General features: G+C 38.4%; 1 protein-coding gene across 11 annotated transcripts in view; it reads left to right on the forward strand.

Moving 5' to 3' along the window:
• The window catches only part of SYNE1 (spectrin repeat containing nuclear envelope protein 1), a 289,839-nt gene that overhangs the window by 233,926 nt on the left and 30,319 nt on the right, over nucleotides 1-25,594 (forward strand). For all 11 annotated transcript variants that reach the window (XM_050973206.1, XM_050973205.1, XM_050973201.1 and 8 more), the window contains 15 exons: nucleotides 103-258; nucleotides 997-1,167; nucleotides 1,784-1,917; nucleotides 3,330-3,534; nucleotides 4,774-4,956; nucleotides 5,976-6,122; nucleotides 7,155-7,309; nucleotides 7,611-7,758; nucleotides 11,490-11,584; nucleotides 12,539-12,773; nucleotides 13,484-13,678; nucleotides 15,522-15,647; nucleotides 16,404-16,559; nucleotides 18,476-18,634; nucleotides 19,108-19,274. In XM_050973206.1, coding sequence (XP_050829163.1) covers nucleotides 103-258; nucleotides 997-1,167; nucleotides 1,784-1,917; nucleotides 3,330-3,534; nucleotides 4,774-4,956; nucleotides 5,976-6,122; nucleotides 7,155-7,309; nucleotides 7,611-7,758; nucleotides 11,490-11,584; nucleotides 12,539-12,773; nucleotides 13,484-13,678; nucleotides 15,522-15,647; nucleotides 16,404-16,559; nucleotides 18,476-18,634; nucleotides 19,108-19,274 — 2,432 coding nt within the window. The remainder of the gene's footprint in view (nucleotides 1-102; nucleotides 259-996; nucleotides 1,168-1,783; nucleotides 1,918-3,329; nucleotides 3,535-4,773; nucleotides 4,957-5,975; nucleotides 6,123-7,154; nucleotides 7,310-7,610; nucleotides 7,759-11,489; nucleotides 11,585-12,538; nucleotides 12,774-13,483; nucleotides 13,679-15,521; nucleotides 15,648-16,403; nucleotides 16,560-18,475; nucleotides 18,635-19,107; nucleotides 19,275-25,594) is intronic.

A 25,594-nucleotide genomic window follows, 5' to 3' on the forward strand; every position in this document is an offset into this window, starting at 1 on the left:
GAAGTTTTATGTAGAGGATGTGCTTCCATTCAAATCAACAACAAACTGCCAGACTTTAAACAAGCAAAAATACTCAGGTATCATTTTTTTTTATTTTTTTAGGAATTAGAAGAATCAATAAGAACAAAGGAAAAAGAAGTAGAAAATGTAGAACAGAGCGGTCTTTCTTTGGTACAAAACAAGAAAGAAGAAGTCTCTTCTGCTGTTATGAATACACTGCAAGAAATTAACCAGTCCTGGGCTAATTTGGATCACATGGTAAAAGAATCCATAAGGGGAAAATTACATGTCTAGCAATAAGGCATGGAGGAGAAGGAGAATTAACAGTTGCAGCTAGTGGATTTCTTCTGTGTTGTAGGGGAAGAGATTCTGAATCATGTCCCTCTTTCCATCTCTCTAGCTATCAATCCCCAAGTTTGTCTGTACACATACCACATAAAATGGGTATAATATTTCTTGTTTCAATAATGATTTTAGCCATTGTAAGTGAGGCTTTTTAGATGCTTCCTGATATTTAGTGTAAAGGTACCAAATTACCGAATTGTTTTCAAGCCCACAGGTCTCACAGAATAAGGAAGAGAGCAGCATTAATTTTCAGCATTCAAAGTTTGATTGACATCTGTCTGCCTTCTCAGAAGGAATGCAGTGTGTTAGTGCTAGCCTCTCTGCTGATTTCCATAGCCTGATTTCCCTGCCTTAAGGATATGGGTAGCTTCAAGAAATTTCTCTTGATCCTGCTTTGGACCAAAGTAAAATGAATTTTGACATCTTTACAGTCCCTTCCATCCAACCTTTATAAAACGAAGTAGAACTTTATGCTGTTCCCAGTGTAAGCCCAGCTGATGGTTGTGCAAAGTCTTCATTATCCAATAGGTTTAGATTAGGCATTTAGGGCAAGAAGCATGTGAGATCCAAAGGAAGAAAATAATTTAAACAAATCCCAAATAGCTTGAATGCTTTTAATTTACTTTTGTGTTTATTCCTCCCTCCTCCCAGGTTAGCCAGCTGAAGATATTGTTGCAATCCGTTCTTGATCAGTGGAGCATTTACAAAGTGGCGTATGAAGAACTGAACAGTTACCTGACAGAAGCCAGATACTCTTTGTCCCGCTTTTATCTTCTTACTGGTTCTCTAGATGCTGTGAAAGTCCAAGTTGATAAACTTCAGGTGAAAAGAGTTAATTTTCTCTGAAATTGCATGGATGCAGATAACTGCAGATAGCTGCAGATAGCTGCAGAAAACTGGCTTATAAAAAGTGGAAGACATACTGGTGCATTAAAATCACATGACATTAAGAGAACACGCTATAAACCAGCCACTGAATGTTTCCTTTTGCAGAAAAATTAATTTGGGATAGTTGTTTTCTTTTCAGATTTTTGATATTCTTTGTAATTTTGAGCCATATCATCAAATTGTTACAAGTTTTTAAATCATGCTAATGGCCATAAAAACTAAAATTTCTCATGCTACTTCATCAGACTTCAGAGCTACCTGTGTATGTTGAGATGAAATTTTTAGCTCTCCACCAACCTTGCAGTAGATTGATGATCAAAGAATATAATGTTCCAGGAGCTGAGACACTCACATGATGAAGTAATTTTTCATTGTAAAAAAAAGCATATTAGGGCATATTTATATTAAACAACTTGTTTATATGTAACACATGAAATCAACTTTTGTTCATAATCTAATGCAATTGATGCATACTATTTTGAAATACTTCAACTTCATGGAATTTTATTAACTCATGTTTTTGTTTTGTTTTATTGTTATTCTACTTTAGAGCCTACAAGATGAATTGGAAAAACAAGAGAATAGCTTACAGAAATTTGGTTCTGTGACCAATGAGTTGTTGAAAGAATGTCACCCACCAGTGACTGAAACACTTACCAGCACTTTGAAAGAAGTGAATATGAGGTAGAAAATGTCTTTGTGTTAAACTTTAATTTCAGTAGCAAATCTGTATTTATCCATTATCCAGTTTTCCATTATCCCTCTTTATCTTGTATTTTATTATTTTAAGTTCCTGAGGTCACAAGGGGTTTATTGGGACAGGCAGGATTATTCCTTTTGCCAAGGACTGAAGTAAAACTCTCATTTACTGGTCATAATAAATGAAATACCTTCTCCAGTGAGCATTTGAGCATGCATGTCAGTAGTTTTACTTTGTGCTTGACTGCCAACCAAGATTCATAAATACCATGCTGGAAAATAATACTGCACTTGAAATTGGAGAACTTCATCTGAAAATTTTGTTTGCAGTGTTTCAACAGTTTGCAACAGCTTCCTCAAATTTTAGGTTGCTATTTCTAGTTGTGGGAAGGGCATCATAGACAGGAAGATCTAAGTCCCTTACCAGTACATTGGCAAACAGCTTCCCCAGCTTTGAATTCAGGCAAGAACTAGTAAAAGGGTTTACTCAGGTATAGGAAGGGAGGATCCAGAAGAAAAAAGATAGTTTGGTGGAAAGCTTGGAATTTTTTTGAAAGCAGAATCACGCCAAATTTATTTTAATCTGTGTTCAGTCCTGTCCTAGAAACTGGAAGTGGGAGGAGGAATTATTTAGATACCATAGAATTTAGCAGTTTCAGTGGTGGCTGGCAGAATTTTTGTTCCAAAACTTTGCTTTTCATCATACAATAATAATTTAAAAATACTGTGATTTTCTTTGGTAAGGAAGCAATTAGGCAGTTTTGTAACTACAAGCACATTTGAGAAAGCATGTGTTCCTGGTTGCTATTAGAGAAAAAAAATCACTGGGAAATTATTATAGGAAAGAATTCAAAGGGAGTTTAGATATTTAACTGGATAATAGAAATGTAAAGATTTTTAATATGTCTGGGAGTATTTTACAAGTGAGTTACACTGAGCTTTATGACCAAATACTGCATCAGAGTTTGGGAGAAAATGGCAGGAGAGGAATGGGTGTCTTGTTTACAGCTGTTCTGGTCCTCTTAGGCCCTTACAGGAATCTGCTATTGGCAGTGCATGGGTGGTCATGGATGCTTTGTGAAGCTGAGGCTACTAAGTGGAAATAGCAGGAGGTTCACTACAAAAAGTGTGCTGCAGCTCTGACCACCAGCATTGATAAACAGCATCCAAGATGTAGCACGCATCACACACATTGTGACAACTCAGAACAGCCTGGTTTGGTTTTGAAACAGAAATTCCTTGGCTTGGTGTTATTTTCACCAAATGTCTGGATCTTGATTATTAGTATTTTTTTTTAAAGTCGGGAGACCATGGGAAATAGCAGAGAGAAAGAGGGACACAGGTTGTTGTTGTTGTGGATTCCCAGGCTTGGGTCGCTCACGCAGTCTCCTCCCCAGGTGGAACAACCTCCTGCAGGAGGTTGCAGAGCGGCTGCGTGCCAGCAGGGCCCTGCTCCAGCTGTGGCAGAGGTACAGGGACTGCTACCAGCAGTGCTCTTCCATGGTCCGCCAGCGAGAAGAGCAGACCAATGAACTCCTGAAGACTGCAACCAGCAAAGACATCGCTGATGAGGAAGTTACTTCTTGGATTCAGGACTGCAATGTATGTTCAGTTAAGCTTTGCAGCTTTTCTCAGCTCTGTGAGCTAAAAAAAAAAATCTCAAGAGTCTCTCCATTGCTAAACTCTGTAGTTGGTGTTTTGGAATCTTGTGTACTGCATATTTCATTTTACTGATTCATTTTACTACTCCTAGGCATAGGAGACCACTGTATGTCTGCTAACAAATGTCATGAGTGTCTCTAAATTTTGATCCCTCCATTAGTGGTTGTTGTTTCAGAAGCTTGTATCTAAAGTCTTCTGTCTGGAAAAGGTGGATAAATTGCATCATTTGATTCAGTCTTAAGTTCCTGCTTAATGAAGGTATTCATACTTGGGAAAGTATCTCTACCAAGTCTTTGGAGTTCCTTATAATAGAAAAAAACCTCAAAATCCTTTGACTGTATTCCCACCAATCAAGACTGTACACATTTTCAGAAAGATGGAGATGTCTTTATTCTTCCTTATGGAAGGACACCATTCTCTCTGAAACCTTGAGATTCTTCCTTTTTCAAGATTGTATCTCAAGGCAGCAGAATAATTTATCTCTTCTCTGTGCTTACATTTTGGTTCTTTTGAGCTTAAGTTAATGTTAAGTATTATTGACCAAAAAAAATATATTAATTGTCTCAATGTAAGCAAAACAATTGCAGTGAGGAAAAAAAAAGAGAAAGAGTTAGTGTTTAAAAAATAATCATGTTCAAGATCTTTTGGAGCATTTTCTGCCAAGATCAGGTGCCATGGACTGGCAATTCAAATTGTTTGGTTCAAATAATTTATTTCCTGGTGTCCCATTCTATAACAATTATGTTAGGTCATCTACAAAAGTTATTTTTTCAGCCCTCCTGGTAAATCAGAGCAGGAGGAAAAGGGAGGCCTACACCTGAATCAAATTCACAGAAAGGGCTGTCACTGCTTAGGACCATCATGTCAGTAAATTCAAAAGGTTTCTTTCAACAGCTATTGCCTCATCAGCAACTCAAGCTTTCTCAAAGGTAGTTGAGCACTGTCTTTTTTCTGTTCCTATCTGTACAGGTTCTTGACATATCTTTTTTTTATTCTTCAAATCATACAGAATGTAACTGTAAGTTAAGAAAAGTTTGATATTGAAGTGCCGTAGTAGATTAAAGTTTTCCTTACAGTGCCTGAGTTCAGTCATTTCATTCTTCCTTTAAATCAAGGGATGATGATACCACCAGAGGATCAGCTTAACTATTCATGTCCTTATTCAATGTGTTGCAACAGGATGTACTCACAGATCTGAAAACAGCACAGGAGTCTCTGGTTGTTCTTCAAGAGCTGGGGGAGGAGCTGAAAAGCCAGGTGGAGGCTTCAGCAGCAGCAGCCATACAGTCTGATCATCTCTCTCTGAACCAGAACCTGTCAACCCTGGAACAGGCTCTCCGCAAGCAGCAGGCTGCACTTCAGGTATTCAGACAGTGTTTACAGTCCTCAGATGTGATCATCCTGTGGTTCCTCAATTGTGACCACCCTGAAAACACATAAATTAGCTACATCTACCTGGGAAAAGAGGGTACTGTTACCTGCTGTCAGACAGCTGTTCCTGGACTGCTGGGAAGCCAAAGCTGAGAGTAGAAAATAGGCTCAAGTCCAGCAAAGAGACCTTGTAAGAAGGTCCAAATTCTGGGATAAGGATAGCAAACCTCATTCAGGAAAGCATCTGTCTGGAATGCCAAGGTGGCCATGTTTTCAGCACCCAACAGTTGTGCTAACAGCTGCATCCACAGCTCCTGCTGCCCTGAAGACAGCCACTCTTCCCACCTATTTCTTCAACAGAAAAAGAAACGAGAGATTCTGAATATTGTGTAGAACTGATTTTTGGCCATTCCTATTAATGTCAGTGACCAGACTGATGCCTACCATTTGTGTCAAAGCCTGTTTAGTAGATGTTGCCAAATTGCTTGTGTCACCAGGGTCTAAAGAGGAAAAAAGGAGTGGAAAAATGTACTCCATAGTAAACTATTTGGATTAAAAAGCCACAAAGGTAGCAGCTTCTGTTTGAGAGAAAAGAGGGTTTACTCAAGAAATCTAGCAGTGTCTGGGGTGTTTTATAGTATCACTGTACTGTGAGGAGGCAAAACACAAAAAGCGTTTTTAATTTAAAATTGCAATAAGAGTTAATAGTTCTCTCTGCTGGCAATAGATTAAACAGAGGAGTTTCTTTCATACAAGAAATCTAGAAAATACTATCCATTTCAAGGTAAGGAGACATTTTGCTGAAATGTTTCCTTTGCTGTGATCAAAAATCCTCTTCTAACCTAAAAGAAATCAAACTAATTCTGTAGTCTGCAAGCAAAGCAGCAGTTACAATTGCTCCTACCCAATTCAACTGTTTGCAAATCTATAATGAGATAAACAGGTTTGTAATGTCAATAAGGAGGCTGTGAAGCTGAAGCTATTGAACTGTGGATCCTTTTGTATTCTAGGCTGGAGTCCTGGACTATCAAACCTTTGCCAAGAACCTGGAAGTCCTTGAGACCTGGATAACAGAAGCAGAAGAAACATTGAAAGAACAGGATCCCAGTCACTCATCCGATGTCTCAGCAATACAGAGTAGAATGGAGCAACTCAAGGTGACTAATAAACAAAGGAAGTGCTGGGGTTTTTCTGCTGCTGACCTGGTTATTTGTAGTGCACAGATATCATATGTGCATTCTGTAGGTGGTAAAGGGCTATCACTCATGAAAAGTGTAAGACTGAGAAATTCAAGTTTGACAGCAGTCAGGGAATGATTGTCACCTTGTCCCTGAGTAAAGATGAAAATGGCAGTCAAACTGTTCAAAATAAAATTAACAACAGATCAAAATAGGCATGGAAACTAACAGGTTTTGAATATTTCCTTCATCTTGTTTTCTCTCAACTTTTTTTGAATTTATTCAATTCCTGTCTCATTGTTATCTCCTTTAGGTATGAAGTACTTTATACATTTGGGTAACTTGATACACTGAATAAACATTCATAGTGTGAACTGTTTGATCTCCATTTAAGGTCTTGCACACTTTTCTTTTTGTGGATCTTCTTTTTTCCCTCTCCTTTTTTTCAGAGGTCATGACAGGAAGTTGTTGAACTTTGCCATCTGGGCTGTTTTTGTCATTGTAATCTTCCATTATTTTTCTGTCAATATTTACTAAAGACAGAATTCCACTTTGTACATGCTAAAAAGCAGAGTATTTTCATTGTGGAGTGAATTGAATATTTCTGTGCTGCAAAACAAAAACCTAAAAATAAAAAGTTGAATAGTTTCAGTGGGAATTTATCACCCCACAATTCAGGCTAAGAAACAAAGAAAAATTCACTTATTTTGACAGTATAACTGTACAACTTTGAACACCAGCCTGCTTCTTCAGCTCTGAGCTGTAAATCATCAATTCAGCAAAACACTTCAGTGCAATTTGAGTATACTTCTCTGCACAAACACAAGTATTCTCCTGATCTAGGACCAGAAGATGGATACTGGATAATTTTTTCCCTGGCATAGAGATTGCTTACCACTTGGTGGCAACCAAGGCCGTTCTAAATCTAAATTAGTGCTAGTTCATAATTTCCAAGTCAATAATAATGAAATTCCCGAACTTCCCAGTTATCACTTTTATTGTTTGTTACAGAGTCAAATGCTGAAATTCAGCAGCATGGCCCCTGATTTGGACCGTCTCAATGAGCTGGGTTACAGGCTTCCTCTGAATGACAAGGAAATCAAAAGGATGCAGAACCTGAACAGACATTGGTCTGTGATCTCATCTCAGACGACAGAGAGATTCAGGTGGGGATAAATAAGGATTGTTCTACGGTTTTCTACAAGTTAGAAAGTATACCTTTTGCAGAATACAGAAATGTTTCAGGTATTTTATTGACCAGAGTTCCTTTTCTTTGGTGTACTTATAAAAAGAGAGCAAAGCCATTGAGCTGAGATGCTCATTTTGCCACAAAATAACAGGATTTGAAATGAGTGGAACTGCTACTTTTCTAAATGTTCACTAAATAAATTAAATGAGGTAGCTAAGGGGGAAAGGTGTTGCCCTGATTTGGAACTACCTGAATCCATCTCTCTTTCTTTCTTTCAGTAAGTTGCAGTCTTTCCTGCTGCAGCAGCAGACCTTCTTGGAGAAGTGTGGGACTTGGATGGATTTATTAGTTCAGACTGAGCAGAAGTTGGCAGTTGAGGTTTCAGGAAACTACCAAAGGCTTTTGGAGCAACAGAGGGAACACGAGGCAAGTAATCATGTATATTTATGGATCGCTAGTACACATACTATTTATACATAGATGGAATCCACATTCTTTTTTTGAAGGATTCAATAGCATGCCTTGAATTGTATTTGTGTGCACCATATGAGGAAAACTTAAAAACAGAGGCATGTAAATATGTCAGTAATAGCCAGCGTGGAGGAGGACTCGAGTGTCTGTGTAATGCACCATTGTGCCTATGAGTGCGTGTCCCCTGCATTTAGTCTACTTCAGATTCGTTTGTACCAAGGAAACCAGAGCTCCTTTAAAACCTAACAATTCTCATGTTTGGCTCTTTGCCTTCACTCATAACTGGAGAAAATCTCTATTCTGATTTTTATTTTTTACTAAGTTATCAATGCATATAACATTTGAAAAGCACGTTAAAGGAAGATTTTTCAGTCAAGTACTGAGTTATACAGTTCACCATGGGACCTCCATTTGATAACATTTCTTTGGAGAGCAAATTGATTTGGTCTTTGCTGCATGCTAGAGTCATTTGTCTGTAACAAATCAGGAACTAGCACAGCTTTTGCTGCAGGGAAAAACGGATTCAGAGTTTTTACTAGTACTGGATTCAGAGTTCATGATTCTTCTGTGAAGTCAAGTGGTGCACATTTTTTCTCCACCCATATTGTTACTGCCAAGATTCCTGTTAAAGATCAAGTAAAAGAAGTCAATTTTCATACCAGAGCTCCCATGTGGCCCCAGTAGTTTCAGTTCCCACAACTTTTTCAGCTGACCTTCCCCTAGACTCAGGCTGGATTACAGGAAGAGTTATGTCCTTCCCCCTCTCCTGCCTTATATCTCATAGCATAGTGTTTGAGTGAGTGTCTGATAGCAAAAAGTAAATCACAGCCATTTTTAGCATACATTTGCCTTAGCATCTAGCTGCCTTTGCTTTCACAAGTGTCATCCATTTAATTTCCTTTCATTGCTGCCAGCATGAGTCTTACAGTCTCTGTAAGTTTAAACATCCCAGGTCTTTGAGATTTGAATGTCCAGAAATCATTTCTAAGTGGATAATTTCCTACTTTTGTTGTGTCCAGTCATAGCTATAATTATCTGAAAGGAGTTAGGACAATCTTCTTGCATTCATTTTTCTTGAGATCTCAGCTTATTCTTTCCTGAAACTTTGATCTGCGCAGATGAACATTTCTTGGGCATTCTCCTTAAGCCCTTTTTTTGCAACTGTTAAGTCACCTCAGAATTAAGATTATAAGTGTTTGTTTTTATAAGTGCTGCAGTTTATCCTTAAAAAAGTAACCTACCTTAATTTTTTTTAAACCTTTTTTTTTGGCATTTTTTATAAGCAATATATATTCATTACAAAATGTCCTTTTCAGTGCTTCCTAATAATCACTAAGAATTTTCTTTTCACTACTTGTGGCAGAAAGGGTCCAATATCAACTTCTTGAGATGCATTTTCACATTGTTTTGCTTCGTATTTTTTAAAATAATGAGAAAATAATCTGTTTCCACCTGAATTCCTAGATTAGATATTGAAATGCTTCCAGCTCTATTTTTGCCTTTCCAGTGAATCATATCTTTTGCTGGTTTTTACCCAAGGACGACCCCAACCACCTCAGTGGCCTTATTTAGAAATATCTTCCTGGTGGAGTTCACAAGGTGGAGGTGATGGCTTTTTCAGACATCATGTGCTAGCACTGACAGCTGCATCAGTCTGCCAGGACAATCTTGTAATCACTCTTGCACAGTTCTCCAGTACTTGGGACAGTGCTTGGGACTCCCATGCACTGGCAGTGCCCTGAGACAAGCACTTGAGAAAGTGCTGGCAGGGCAAGGGGAAGGAAGTTCCTTGCCAACTCAGTTACCAAATTTTTCCCCAGTGTTCTGGAGTTGTGCATTTCAACACTTGCACTCCTTTCCTCCTCGTCTGAGCTCCTGTTTCTGTGATTTATGGTGATCTACATATGAGAATAAATTTGGGTGACCAATCTAGGTAGCAGAGTAACAGGTAACAGAGTATTCCTCTCATGTACAGAGTGTAAATATGGAAAGGAAGTGAATGGTGTCGGAAATATCTCTACTTTTGTGTAGGGCTTGAGTAGATCCACTCTAAGCAGGGCTCTCATGCTTGATAAGTTTTTATTTCATCTGTCCTCCTAAAAAAGTATTAAAATTTTCTCTTTTAAAGGAATTGGTTTTGCTGGTTTTTAGTTTTGTTTTCAGATTTTTGGGGGTGTGGAGGGAGGGGATGGTGGGAAATGTTGGGGTTTTTGGGTGGGGTACTTGTTTAACCAATTGCAGCAGTTGTGCTCTGTTTAGTCTCGATCTGTCAACAATGCTGGCAGATGCTGTTACCTCCTGTGCTTCGTATCCCCTAACTTGACAAAAATAGATGTGACAGAAAGTAAAATTCCTGCCTTTTTGCTCAGCGTTCTGAAATTCTCAATGCCACGCTATTGTGGCTTCATTCATGAGATAATAATAGCATTCAGTTTCCCTCTGATTCAGGTTCAGTCAGTGATAAGTGCCAAGGCTTTCAAAGAACAGTCTCAAATATTTCTGTAAAGAAATCAGACAACATTATTTCTTTCTATGAGAAAATGTATGACCTGAGTAGCACCTCAGAGTTAACTCAGTGATTCAGAGAGGCAAAATCTCACTTTGAAAAATTACTGCATCATCTAGAAGACCTAAACTACATGCAATGTGCTTGAGGGATTTAAATGTGCAGGTGTCAGTGGGTGTTCAGCTGGCAGGTGCAGATGCAGGGATTGGTACAATCACAATTTGAGCTGGTGGGATACCATATAAGAGGAGTGGAGAATGGTGGCTCTTTGTTCACGCAAGGGTGAACTTCTATCAACTGCAAATACCATCACTAACTAAAGGAAAAAAAACCTCAAGCTTCATAGCAGTATAATTTTTCTTTGAAACTCTCGGAAAACCTTTTGAACATGGAGTCAGTCCAGTGACTGCATGTACCCGTCCAGCCTGCATGTACCTTCATTAACAGAAAAATATTTCTGAAGAATCTTACATAGAGACATGGTCCATTACTAAAAGGAAAGATGTTTTTAAAAATAAATTTAGGTAGAATATACACTTGAATTATGCTTGCTTAAGTAGTAATTAGGAAATTTTTTTTGTCTTAAGTAACATTTAAGTAATGAGGGTTTTAAAAGTATTGTGAAAGTTTGTTATGCTGTTATTGTTTGTGAGGAAAATTGGAAAATAAATATGAAGACTTGGAAGAATTGGAAAATTGATTTCTAGCTCCTATACATAGCTGTTTATTTTAAGGCTCTGTTGGGAATGGGAAAGTGTGTTAAAAGTTTATATAACGCTATCACACATGGTCTGTATTACAAAGCAAAAGACTATAAAATTCTTAAACATGTCAAAAAATAAAAAGTGCCCTTTCTGTCCAAACAAAAAATACCCTATCTGGATTTTGTTGCAGATTATAGTGTCAATCATACAACTGTGCTCAGAAACATAAAACCTATCTCCTGTTGATATAATTTAGCTTTATAATATTGGTCTTGAGGAACTAATAATGATTACTAGAAGCAGCAAGTAAATCTAAAGTGAGAGTTTTCAATATGTTTCTATTAAGGTCGTGAAAAAACTCCCACTGAATTAATCTGAAATGTGATTAAATACATGAAAATTCATTTTTATTAGTGCATACAGACAGAATTAAAAAGTAAGATCTTGTTTTAACCTCCTTGTTTCCTGTACAACAGCTATTCCAGGCAGAGATGTTCAGCCGCCAGCAGATTTTGCATTCAATTATCTCTGATGGGCAGCACCTCCTAGAGCAAGGACAGGTGGATGACAGGTAGACTTTGCTGTGTTGTTGCTGCTGCTGGTTATGTGAAGTTATACTTAGACTAGTGGGAGACTTCCAAACAGAGAAGGTAGCAGATGGCAGTGTTCAGATCCTGCTCTTCTGAAGTGGAAGTTACTGTTGCTGTGGTTAAGATGTTAATTAGCCAAATCTTGGGCTATTGTTCTTCAGAATGCTATGGGGCATGTGAATGCATTGTGGAATACAACAAACTTCTGAGGCTGCTTCAAGCATGTTACATATATATCTATTCTGATGTCTTTTCAAAACGTCACTTTCACCAAAGGAGCCTGCAGTGACACTACATTTGATTTATGCCCCCTGGGGATTTGCCTCCACCAGGAGGATTCCCTACTGCCATTTAAGAACACCTGCAACTTAATGTGATGGAATAGGGATTCATTGCTGCCTAGGATTTAATTTCAAATGCTTGTGATCAAACAAATAAAAATCAGTGGAACACCAGTGGCTTCACACTTGTGCATATGCATTGACTTTGCTAAGGTTATCATGGTACAAAGATGAACTGGTTTTTGGAATGTGAGAATTTTATTAATATTGTGTGTATCTTATGCCTGCTTTGAACTCAGTAGTAAATCTGGGGGTGAATTGTGAAATCTCTGTGATTTACTATGAATTTGACTAATCCAAACTGGCAAAACCTATGGGTTTTCTTTGTGTATTTCTGGGAAGAAGGTAGAAGAGTTGTGTGCATTAAGGGTTTGGTGGTTTTAAAGTGTCAATAATTGGATCCCTTTAACTCTCCCAGTACATGAAATGTGAAGTTCTCGTGTCAGCCTTCACAAGACTTCAGTGCTTTTCTCTTAGTGTTTTGCAATTGGCTGACAGATGCCTTCCTTTTCACTTCAATGTATTTCATTAAGCAAACTTATCCAGGTAGGAAGGTTACTTTGTCTTTTTTCATTATTTTTCTATTTGTAATAGGGATGAATTTAATCTGAATCTGACTCTTCTGAGTAATCAGTGGCAAGGAGTAATTCGCCGAGCCCAGCAGATGAGGGGGATCATTGACAGCCGGATTCACCAGTGGCAGCGCTACCGGGAGCTGGCGGAGAAGCTGCGCAAGTGGCTGCTGGAGATGTCCTGTCAGCCAGCAACTGAGCTGGGCAGTGCTCCTGCCCCACTGCAGCAAGCAAGAGTGCTGCTGGATGAAGTGCAGGTGTGTGCAGTGTGGTTGAAGAAAAAGGAAAAAAACCCTGCCTTTTTTACAGTCTTCAGTATTTAAAATGTCTTTAAAATGTCTTAGATTCAGCCTGTCTGCTCTGCCAGTTCTTTTCTGGAACTGGCATAACATCAGAAGTGTGATGGAAGCAAAGGTGGAGCTCATAAAGAACATGAAAGAGAGAACTTAGTGGGCCCTCACTCTCCAGCTGCACTTGCTTCTGTTTTTGCTTTCAGCCAGTGTCACACTGAAATGGTCTTGAAAACATAGTGATGACCTGCTTGCAGAATGTATACTAGATAACAAGGATTCCTTGAGTGTCCATCGTCATGAGAGGTTAACAGTATCTAGTAAGCAGCTTGATGTCTTCAAGCTTTTTAGCTGGAAGATGGATATAATAATAATAAACCTTATAAGCATAACAGGCTCTAGAGGAAATCTTTCTCTTTAGGGGCAGTTGAGATACTGACATTAATGGGGAGAAGGAAGTCTTTCATGTCTTCATCTCCTTGGAGAAATTTTCTAAAGGTTTGCTGCACTAAATGATTGTGAAAACGTTAGGGTAAAGTGTTTGGACCATAGCTCGTGCTTAAGACAGGATATGCAACCAACTAAAATATGGGCTTGGGAGTGAATTGCTGAATTGTGATTAAGTGCTAATTGTAATTAAAAGGACAAAGCTGACAGAAAACTATTTATATTTTCAGCTCAAAGAGAAAGTTCTCCTAAGGCAGCAAGGGAGTTACATCCTCACTGTGGAGGCTGGGAAGCAACTGCTGCTCTCTGCTGACAGTGGAGCTGAGGCAGTCCTGCAGGCAGAGCTTACTGAAATCCAGGAGCGCTGGAAGATAGTTAGCACTCAGCTGGAGCAACAAAAGAAACAGCTTGCTTTGCTGCTAAAAGTAAGTATGCAATTCCTTCTGTACTTCAGCAAGTTTGTGGTTTCTCACTGTGAGCCCTGGTGGAGGAATGCTGTCTCAATGGGCAAACACAAACACAGGAACTGCATTTACAGTACATGAACTAACAATTTCCCTTCACCACCTCTGAAACTGGGAGTGGTAATACTTCCTAACAGGCTTGCATGTCAGTGGATATATTGTAATTGATATTTCCATAATACTGCTAATAAAGTATATCCATACCACTCCTGTTTTCAAAATGGAGCAAAAAGTTATTTTATTTTGCACAAATTTTGTTCAGTTTTTGTACATATTTGTATTGGGTTTGAGTCGCAAAGTTTTTCTAAGTGGTAGCTGCAGGGATGACTTTTGTGAGCTGCCAGAAGCTTCCCCTGTGTCTGTTGGAGCCAGTGCCAGCTGGGTCCAAGATGGACCCACTTCTGGCCAAGGCTAAGCCAAACAGCAATGGTGGTAGTGCCTCTGGGATAAGTTAAGATGATGGAAAAAGAAAAAATTACTGTGCATGAGCAGTTGCATCCAGGGAGAGGAGTGAGACAGTGTGACAACAGCAGCTTTGCAGACACCAAGGTCAGTGAAAGAGGGAAAGGAAGTGCTCCAGGAGCCAGAGCAGAGATTGCCCTGCAGCTCATGGTAGAGACATGGAGCTCTGGGTGGAGCAGAAATCCACCTGCAGCCCATGGAGGTCTGTAGGGAAGCTGAGATCCACCTGCAGCCCATGGAGGTCTGTAGGGAAGCTGAGATCCACCTGGAGCCCACCAGAGCAGGTGGATGCCCGAAGGAATCTGTGACCCCATGGAGAGCTCACACTAGGGCTGTTTTGCTGGCTCTGACTCTGTACCAGACCACTGTTGGAGCCTGTTCCTGAGGGTTTGGAGAAATCCATGGAAGGCACTCTCTCCGTAGTAGTTTGAGAAGAACTGCAGCCCATAGGAAGAGCTCATGGAAAAGTTTGTGGGGGATTCTCTTCCATGGGAGGAACCCCATGCTGGAGCAGGGGAAGGAGTGTTACGACCATCACAGCTATTTTCACGCAAGGTCATATTATTTGACATGGCTAATTCTTCATCAAGATAATCATGAAATACTGGCATAGACTGAGAAAAATGGAAGGAGAGAAATACAAAGACAGTGGTAGAAGGAGAAATTCTTGAAACAGAAGACAGTTTCAATACAGGTTCTGTGTTTTCTGGTATCACACAACTGGTATTCTTTGGGGGCTTATTAGGGATCTTTTTGTCTTAATATAAGGCTTTAACAAGCAGCAGGTGAGGCAGGTAAAACCATACTGCTAATTTATAGGGTTTTTTTGCATTGAACACATTAAAAATTTTGTAAAGTGTACAAACACTAAAGCAGGGTGTAGCTGCTAGAATCTTGATTTAAAGAAGATACTGATACTGAAGATGCTGATTTCAAGAAGATGCTGATTTCAATCTGCACTGAATTTGTAGTTTCCCCAACCACTTTCTTCTTTTTTTTCACAGAGGTTAATGCACCTGAATGAAGCTTTTGTAAAAGAGTAATGGTGTGATTAATACAGGCATTCAAGAAAGGAAGTGGAAAATTAATTTTGTCAGGGAGAGACTGCTGAAATGATGGAGTTGAATATATAGACAAAATTTCAATAACAGAAGACCTTGTGTATTTCTACTAACAGAGACCTACACACAAAAATCTCTACACATTTCTACACATCACTCAAATTCTGAGACTTTTTGTATTATTTAGAGGGAGTTTTCAGAGCGTGTTATTTTTAGGCAAATCAACTGACATAAATATAACACAGATCACAACTGAAGTCTAATAAACATTCTGCTTTCAGGACTGGGAAAAATGTGAAAAGGGCATAGGAGACTCCCTGGAGAAGCTAAGGTCATTCAAGAAAAAGCTTTCTCAGCCATTGCCAGATCACCATGATGAGTTGCATGCAGAGCAGATTCGTTGCAAGGTAAAGCATTTCTCTGTTGATTGTTATCTCGTCTTAGTTTGCCTTTGTGCAGTTACTTCTTCTGTTGTTAACTGGGTTCACATTACTGATGGTGCAAACCAGTCAGCCATCCCTGTGATGATAAACTGTCCATGTAACATATGGACACCATAATACCAGAGTGATCTTACCATAATGCAAGTCTGCCAGAGTAAATATAGATCTGATTAAAGTGATAGCAGAACAGGGTCTGAAAAATACTGTAGAAGGGCTTTATATTGGTGTGTTTTTATGACAGAAATTCTAAACTCAAATTTAACTCACAGTATCTAAACTTCTGGTTTAATGATTTTTGTTTGAAGTGAAGTGACTATGGGGGATTTTAGACAACACTTTTATTCTATATTGTTTGCATTTTGGAAGTGGGTTACAAACTTGAAAATATTTTCAATGCAGTGAAGTCCAAACCAGTACTTGAACTTCCCAGTTACCTTTGAACTTTAAGAGTTGAGTAGTATCTTAGTTGGCAACCTCTTTTTACAAGGCTGATGTTTTATTCTCTACTGGGGAGGTAATACCATCAAAACTCTGAAAATATTGGTGCATTTGGGGGTTGATGGGTTTTTTTCCTTTGAGATGGTGCTAAAACAGTCTCCTTGACATGGTGGATCTGCTCAGATGTGACTTAAATCAGTGGGTGATACTACTGGTCTGTTTCATCAACATACTCACGTTTTTATTTGTTAGCAAACTTTTCCGTTGTGTTTTTCTATTAAGGAGCTAGAGAATGCTGTTGAAGGCTGGACAGATGACCTTGCACACCTCTCCTTGCTGAAGGAGACCCTGTCTGTATATATCAGCGCAGACGATATCTCAATCCTGAGTGAGCGAATAGAGCTCCTGCACAGGCAGTGGGAAGAGCTGTGCCACCAGGCAAGTACAGCACTGAGCACTGATGGGAGCAGCATGCAGGCTACAAAAGTGTGGGGAGAAAAATCAAATCCAAGTGGCAGCTTTTAGAAAAATTCATGTAGACAAACCTATATTCAAAAGTGAATTCTTTCCGAGTCGGGGAAACATCCGTTGAAATATTCCTTTAGTTACTGCTAGTGCTTCTAGATCTCTTGAACTTTGTAATGTCTGTGAGGTCATATTTAAACAGCCTTGAAAAATCAACCAAAGGTTCACACTGTGACCTGTGGGACTTGGGATGGCTGGCTGGGAAAAAACACAGAAATAATACAGATACACTTTGCTTTGGTGGAAGACCTGTGCTCAGAAAGGTTGTCCTCTCCCCACTCAACATGGCCCTATTGTACCTTCTGTTCTGCTGATACCTTCTCCTACTTCAGGCCTCAGTGTCTGCATTTCTTTCAGTCTGATGGTGTCTTGCTTGCCTGCAAAATGAAGCTAAAGAATGTTGTTTAGTTTTTTCAGGTGCATCATGCTATTGGTGTGCTTTCGGCCCCACATTTACACTCCAGATAGTGGAGTCTTCCTTACCCAGCTTTTCAGATTATCCTGATGTTGTTTCTGTGGTTCAGTAGAGATTGCAGTCCAGATATGCTGGGGCTAATTTGAAATAGTTACCTGTGAAGGCTTCAAAACCACCCCCACAGCAGGAAAAATGCTTCTCAGTTACCAGCACAGAACTTGTTATGAGTTAGTTGCATTTGAACAAGCAAGTGTAGTTACATCTAAATTATGATTCAGTCACTGCTTGTATGTTTATGGTAAAAGAAGGAGGCAAGTAAAGAAGTTTTATCTTAGTTTTGAGCATGCTGAGTGTTTCAGGATGTAACCTAGTACAGCCCTTCGTTCATCTGCTGCTTATTTCCGGAAAGCTGTCATCAAGTTTGGAACCACAAAAAGGAAATGCAAGATCACATGTATGCCCCTGTTCAAGCTAATGCAGTAGTTAAAAAGCATGTCACTTTAATTTGGGAAAGAGTTTCATCTTTTCAGCTGAAATTACAATACAAAGTTAGAAATAACCCAGATCACAGTGGGGAGGAAGTAAGTAGTTGTACCAATGTCTGAAGCTGGAGAGATGATTTTGCTGCTTAGCGTGTTCTGGTATTTTGATTTCAGTGTCCATCTTGGTCTGCCACTGCAGACGGTACCACAGTTACTGCTATTTCTTAAACACAGCAATGTTTTCCTTCCTTCTGTGTTGACTGCAGCATTTGCTTGTTTGATGTGTCATGCCTAATCTTTCCTGTCAGAGCACACCTCAGTGCTTTGGAATCTCTCAAGGTGTCATGCCTATTCACAAGAAATAGTCACCTATGATATTAGTGTATTGAGACTCAAGTAAAAAATTACTTTTGCAAAATACAGTGTATCTTGGATTTAGCTTTGTATTCATGTGCTCATGCACAGATGACTTTTGGACTTTGGCCTGTACTATATTTGTATCCATTAATTTTTTTTTTATGCTTTGGTGAAGCATTTTTCTTTTTAATTAAATCACTGAGACTAAAATATTTCATAAAATTTTATAAGTGAGCAACAATTGTAAGAAAATACAATTTTTATCATTTAATGAAAGCGTTGGGTTAGAGATGTTATGAAACAAGATATTGACAGACTACTGAGCTTAACGCTTGGGTGCCTGTCTCTGTGCATAGGATGTAGCTAACAGGAAATCTGAGATCAGCGCTTACCCCTGAACTTACAGGCAGTCACAGAAATTTTTCTGTACAGCTCCAGTTTGTTTCAATGGCAAGTAAGTGGCTGCAACCCTTTCACAAGGCTAGAGGAATTCTCATTGAGGTACCAAGTGGTTTAAGCATGTCTTAAATGCGTTTGCTATTTTAGTTTCATTTGCTCTTTGCAAATGGTTTCAGGTCTCCTTGCGTCGACAACAAGTTAGTGAGAGACTGAATGAGTGGGCTGTCTTCAGTGAGAAGAACAAGGAGCTCTGTGAGTGGCTGACGCAAATGGAAAGTAAGGTGTCTCAAAATGGTGACATCCTCATAGAAGAAATGATTGAGAAACTTAAAAAGGTATAGTGTACGCTTATATACTCTTCTTTAACTGTTTAATTGTTTTTTAATTAGCTGAAATTAAGGTTTTACCTTACCCCGATGTGTTCTGGTGCTTGTGTTCTTTCACTATGCTGCATTTTCCTGTCTTTGTTGAGATAGGACCTCCCAGAGTAACAGAAAATTAGGTGAATGCAAAGTCAGAGACATTTAAATGCTTTGCTAAGTGTCCAATCAGTATTGCCTGCAATGAGTTAAACTATAGCATATTTATAGAAGGCATTGGGTTTTGGGTTGTGTTGGGTAGGTTTTTTTCATTCTTCTGGTAGTTGTTTTTTGTTTGTCCATCAAATTTATAAGAGGTTGTCACTCCACTGTACCAATCAATTGAAAAAACAACATTCACTTGTATTTTTGCACCATTCCTTTTGTAGTGTAGAGCAGTGTATATTTAGAATAAGTACCCGGTCTTCTGATTGCTCTTTACTCTCTAGGATTATCAAGAGGAAATTGCTGTAGCCCAGAAGAACAAAATCCAGCTTCAGCAAATGGGAGAGAGACTTGCTAAAGCCAGCCATGAGAGTAAGGCATCAGAGATTGAGTACAAACTTGGCAAAATCAATGACAGGTGGCAGCATCTTCTAGATCTAATTGCAGCCAGGTAAGACAGTTGTTTTGTTTCTAAGTTTTAAGTGGGACAGATTAATTTGCTAGACATCATGCATTTAAAATCCTTTCTTGTCTGCCTTTTTATCATAAATTCTGAAATAAATTTATTCTTAACTATCAACATATTTCTGTGAAAATTACTTTGCTGTTTTGCTTTATGGTACAGGACAACATTTCTTCAAGAAGAGTAATTTAAAAGCTTCTTTATAATAATATGGTGATGGTAGTAGGTTAACAGTTGGACTTGATCTTAAAGCTCTTTTCCAAACTTAACAGTTCTATGTTCCTACAATATAGGATCAGTTGCAATCAGTTTTAGTGAGCCTTGCTCTAGTACCACCTTACCTTACATGGTGCTTAAAACTGGATGCAAATGTAGTTTTTCTAAAAATTTCTTGGCAGCAGAATCAAAACAGTGCCTTTGTAGTTTTGTATTTCAAGAAGAGCAGGTCTAAAACTAAGTCTTAAATTTTCTGCCAGATCATTTTTTTTCATTGATGGAGAAGAGTAACTGCAGGTAGATGTATGCACCCTTGGCTTAAAGACTCTTTTTTATTCCAGGTCAAAAGTATAACAATAATTTTCAGAACTTAAAAAAATACAGGATTGTTATTTGATAAGTAAAGAAAATTATTTATTTGTTTCGACACTTTCTGTTTAGCTGTGCTACAGTCTTCCTTCCCTTACCAACAATAATTTTCTCACAATTTTGCACTTCATGAGTTGCATAAATAGCTCATATACTTTGTAATTCACATTTCTTTGATGTATGGGCATATGCATTAGTAACATTTCAGTCCTGTTAGCAGCAAAAGGACTGAAATATTACTAATGCATATGTCCTCGCTTATTTTCATTATCTTTTTTTGTCTCTTCTTTTTTCCTATAGTTTTAGTGCATTCTTGCTCTGAAATCTGTTGGCATGGGAGCAGTAAATTTAATGTAAGCAGAAGCATTCCAGTGGCTCCAGCTCCTTTAATAGTGGTTCATTTTAAAGTAATGAGCACCATATATTTCTTACAGAAGGATTAAGTCAGGAAGTTGCATTATCATCGAGGAGCCTGCTTGGTTTCAGTGGGGATACATCACCAATTATTGAACTTAAAGTATATTTGATATATTTTTATGTTGTTCTTTTGAAATGCTTACTCAGACAAATGTTCAAATACCTTCAGGAAGTTTCTAGCAAAAAGGGATTGCAGTCAGAAACTGCAGAACACATCTTAAAATTACCTGTCTTGTCTATTCAGTATTACAGATTAGTCCCCACTACAGGGAGTGGTGAGAATTTAGGATTTTCTATCATTCTCAGGTGGGAAGACATAAGATGCAATATTACACACTTAAACCCTCTCATTCTGTTATCATGAAGTGTCAAGTCCTAGTTCTAATCTAGTGGATGTAAAAGTATTATTTACTTTTATTTCCAGATCATTTCAACTTGGCCTTCTCAACTGGCATGTTCAACATTATTGTGTGCAATTTGACATATAACTCTTTACATCCCAGTGCCCACTGAAGTGAAAAAAAATTCTGCAAACCTGCTGAAGTTTGGAAATAAATTGTGGAAAGGTTTGATGCTAGGCTATGAAAATTTTGGTAGGTCAGCTGTATCTTAGGCTGGAAATCATTAAAACCCAAGGTGTTGATTAACCTATGCACAAAATGCTTGTATTGATTTCTAATTACCAGTGACAAAAGGGTTGAAATCCCCCAAGATACTTTTTAGGATGTTCCGGAGGCCCTTTAGAATATGTTCTTATAAATTGACATGTGTTTCTGTTATGATATTTTGAAGTTTGGAGTGTATCATATAACATAAGATAATTTTGGCTCCATTCAGCTGGTAAAGGCATATTAGTTGTCCTTGTACTGAGAAAAAAAATGTCTTTTCACATTCCGGATGTCTGACAGTATTAATAAATTATTAGAGCCTGCAGACTTTGCTGCAATACTACAGTAATCCCTTGCCTGGAGCATTTTTTTTTTCCTAGATCTGTGAACTAATGGAAAATGCTGTGTGAAAGTGCCTTAGTAATATTTTATGGTAATACATGTCCAGTCTAAATATTAACCTGTCAGTTTTATACTGTGTGGTGAAACTTCTCCAGTCACCTGTAAAAACATCTTTGTTTGTCCCATTCTGTTCCCTTCCCCGTTACTCTTGATTGCCCCTCCATTCAGAGGAGGTCTGTAACTACAGAAGTGACAGCTGCAGAATTGTCTCTGCACCAGAGGCTTACATTTCTTCCCTTCTAGAGCCATGTAATCCTTTCAGATGAATTTTTCTGGTATGTCAACCTCATGAAAAAAAGTTGCCATTGTTTACAGACAGGAAATGGTGCTATTGCTGCAACTGCTCAGGCTTTGCAAAGAAGGTTTTGTATGTGTTTTCATCCTTTCCCCTACCACTCCCAGTCCACATTCCTGGAGATCAAATCTGGCCCATGTTGATGAATGCAGGTTTTATTTAGAAACATGACCACTTGTCACCATCCAGTGTCATGTTATCAAGCAACGGCTGTTAACATTTGTTTGGCATGAAACATTTTCTGTACAGTACTCCCCAGCAAAGTGCGTCCCCTTTCCTCCCCCCTCCAAAAGAACAGTGTTTGCAGGCTTTGGGAGTGGAAGTTCTTCTTTTTAATACTGGAAAATTTCATGGTTGTGGTGGAAGACTTGCATGCTGTGAGGATGGCGGAGGACAGCAGTGTGGATTCAGACCTCCCAGACTGTAACTGTGATATCACAAGGCAGGCAGCTATTTTTGTTTGCTTTTGATTGATACTATTCTGTCTGAAGTCTTGGCTTGCTGGGAAACTAACTGAAATATTGATATATAGAAATCAGTACTACAGCTAGAAATTACTATTTTCTGTTTAGTTGAAAAGCAGTTGACAGTGATAACAGCATACTTTGTTTTACAGCTAGTACTTTTGGATCCTGGAATGATTTTTTAATAGTGATGGAGACTTAGAACTAGTAAAATCTCTAGGCTGTCTGAGAGAAACTGTGGTCTGATTTTACTGCTGTTTTCAAATACGAGAGCATGTACACACATGAGAATAAGCAGACTGTATCTGTCTGCTTGATGTTTGTGTCATCACAGGGGCATGGCTACAAGCAAAAGGAAGAGAAGGAAAGAAGCTGTAAAGAGTGTCTCAGGCTTAGCTTATCAAAGCCTGGCTGTCCTGTTCATATTAATGACTGTTTTGTAACTGCATTAAATACTTGAATGCAGCCTGTATCATCTCGGATTTTTGATTCAGCTTCTTTTTTCTCTTTTCTCATTATCTCTTCTAGAAATTTAGCTGTTGTTCAGAATTCTATAAATCCAGTCTTTGAAAGAGCAAACTGATTGGAGTAGTAAATATAACTGGCTTTACTGGTTTCCTACTACACAGTAGTACTGTACTTTGGAAAATAAATACTTTTTTTACTCATAAAAAGATTATTTATAAACTGATCTTTTCAAAGCTGATTTTAATAGTGCAACATTTTTCACTATTCAGATTGTTTCTTTAAACTTTGTCTACTGTTCCAAGTAGATATTATTTTTAAAAGCACCTTTTCTGTTTTCTAGTGTGTACTGTACAGACTTAGCCAATATGCTCTTACTGACTTTTTCTCATGTTGCTTTTAAAGTTTAATATTAGTAAGCAGCTGTCTAAATGACTAATGCAGTAGTTGTGACTTCTATATGATGCATTTTTCTGTACTTACAGGATTGTTCCCATTTAGATTTAAGTGGAATTTAAGATTTTCTTCTTTAGGACTAGTCAAATTAAATATATCTGTGCCTAATTTTAGCTCCAAGTTGTTTTCCCACTGTCTTTGCCCAGTGTAGAGTAATAGACATTATTAAGAGACAATCTAAAGTTATTGGTTACTTGGGAAATTGAGGCACATTAATTGGAACATGAAAATATTAGTATCATAAGCCCATTCAAATTGTTAGATGATTTTTCATCTGTCAACCATGCAAAAAATTGCATTCTGCTGTATTTTCTTTTCTGAGAGTTTAAGTATTTGTAAATTGTAACAAGACTGGGGAGTGTGTTTTATGAAAAACAACCTTCAAACCAGCTGTGTCATGGTTCCAACCATGTGTCATATCCAACTTTGATATCAGTGCAGAATTTTTATTATCAAGGAGAAAAGTTATCTCAAGTCTCTCACTGTAACATGTGCAGTTACTGTGCTGTCTGGTGCTGCAACAAAAGCATTAAATGATTCTTGGAATCATTAACACATGAAGCATAATCTTGCAAATGAAGTCTCAAAACATCAAAATTACATTTGGCTAGGGATCCCACATGCCTGATTTTAAATTTGCCTGTTTTAAGCAGAGCTTTTAGAGCATAGGCATCTTTGCATGCTGAAATTCAGAGGGAAAACTCTCAGACATGCTGGATTGCTTCTATTATTTGATTGCAGATATGCTTCCAGTGTAGCTGGAGACAAAACACTGTACTGCAGTTCAGTAAAAAAAAATCCAAAGTCAGCAGCCTCAAATAAGCACTTGTTTATTTGTTTCTATTTGTACCACGGGCAAGGAACCTGCTATGTTAAACTCAGTACAAAAAAAAAAACAGTGTTAAGGGTGGTGGTAGTGGGGGGTACAGGAAGGAAGCTGCAGGGTTTGGGTTTGGTTAGAGTGTTCTTTTAGTACGTCACACCGTTTTTCTTTCTCTCTCTGAAGTAACTTAGATCATGTGACTGAACATAGTGGTAGTTGGCCCAGACTATTTTTTATGCTCTGGCAGGGATGTTCTCCTGTGCAGTTTGCTGAGGCAGAGGGCACTTTCTAAATGATGGACTCTTTATAGTTGCTGCAGGCAAAATGTAGATGAAATCCAGCACAGAGATTAGAGTACACACAATTGCAAACAAAAAAATCCTGGTCCTCAGCTTGGTCTTGCAGATGATCAAGTGACATTGCTTCTCCACAGGGCTGGCATGACTCATTGTTCCCTTTCCTACTCCAGCAGGCCTGCAAAAGATCAGTAGCATCGAGCCTTGAAAATAAAAGCAGAAAATGGGCAGGATTTCTCTCCTTTTCAATAATGTCAGAGATTGAAAAGCTGTATGTGCCTTCCAGAGTGGTGATAACCAATTTTCTTGGTCACCCTATGAGCGAGTTTCAGTTGGTTCAAACCCACAAAACATTGTATGTAGAGCCAGAGGTGACAAGGAGAGGGTGCCCTCAGTGGGTGTTCTCTTTCCATCTCCCCAAGCCTAAACACAGGGCTGTGTTATGATGCATAGCCTCATGATGAGGACTGAGGCAGTCTTTCAGCATAATGGTATTGACTTCAGTCCCATCATAGGCAGGTTTTCACATTGCCCAGATTTTTTGTAGTTACCCAGTGAGGTTTTTATACAGATCAAAACCCTACAGCTGTTGGTCATGAGACTCCAGCAAGAAATCTGTATTTAGACTGTTCTTAAGGGTTTTTAGCTAATAAAGAACCACAGTTTAACCATCTGTGAGCTAAAGGGAGGACTATAAAGAGAAGAAAAATGGAAAGATTTAACTTTTTTTTTTTTAAGATGACATTAATATCTCTATGAATCTCTTAATGGTCAATTGCAACTACTGCTTTCAGTATGGAAGCACTTGGTAAATTTGCTGGCTAGTATTGTGAGAAAAATGTGAATTGCTTAATTTGAATTATAGGTGGCATTTTGTTTCTTCAACAAACCTGGCAATCTTGTATTTTTCAACCCAATTTAGTCAGTCTGTTTGCAACTGCACTCATCTCTTAAACCTTTCTGGTATTGAAGCACTTAAGTAGAAGAGCAATAGGAGTGTAAAAGGGAACATTACTCAAGATTGGTTTTGGTACCATGCAAAAAGGGAAGAGAGAGCTTAGAAAAAAACATGGGGATAGGAAGGAGAGAATTACTGAAGGACAGTTTTGCAGTTCAAACAGGTTGAAGGAAAAATTACTGAGACAGGCTGAAAGTTTACTTGAATTTATTCAATCTCTAAGCTTAATGCTCTCTTGATTAAAAAAAAAAAAACAAACAAAAAAACCACAAACAGAAATCTATTTAGTTTTTCCTGCTCCTTGGTCTTCCAGGGTCAGGGTTCCAAGAAAAATACTAGTTAGAAATCACTATGCAGTTCCATTCCAATTTCGTCTGTTTAAACTTGAAATAGTCCAATAACACCAACTTAAAGCAGCCCTTGGAATTCAGGAATTCTCCCCAAGTTCTGAGCTGGACTTTTTGCTCTGAAACTTATTTATTCAAGGACAAGTCTTCACCCTTGAACAGACTAATCAGAGAGGTTGCCCAGATGGTGCC

This window comes from Serinus canaria, chromosome 3 (genome assembly GCF_022539315.1).
Source record: "Serinus canaria isolate serCan28SL12 chromosome 3, serCan2020, whole genome shotgun sequence".
Lineage (NCBI taxonomy): Eukaryota > Metazoa > Chordata > Aves > Passeriformes > Fringillidae > Serinus > Serinus canaria.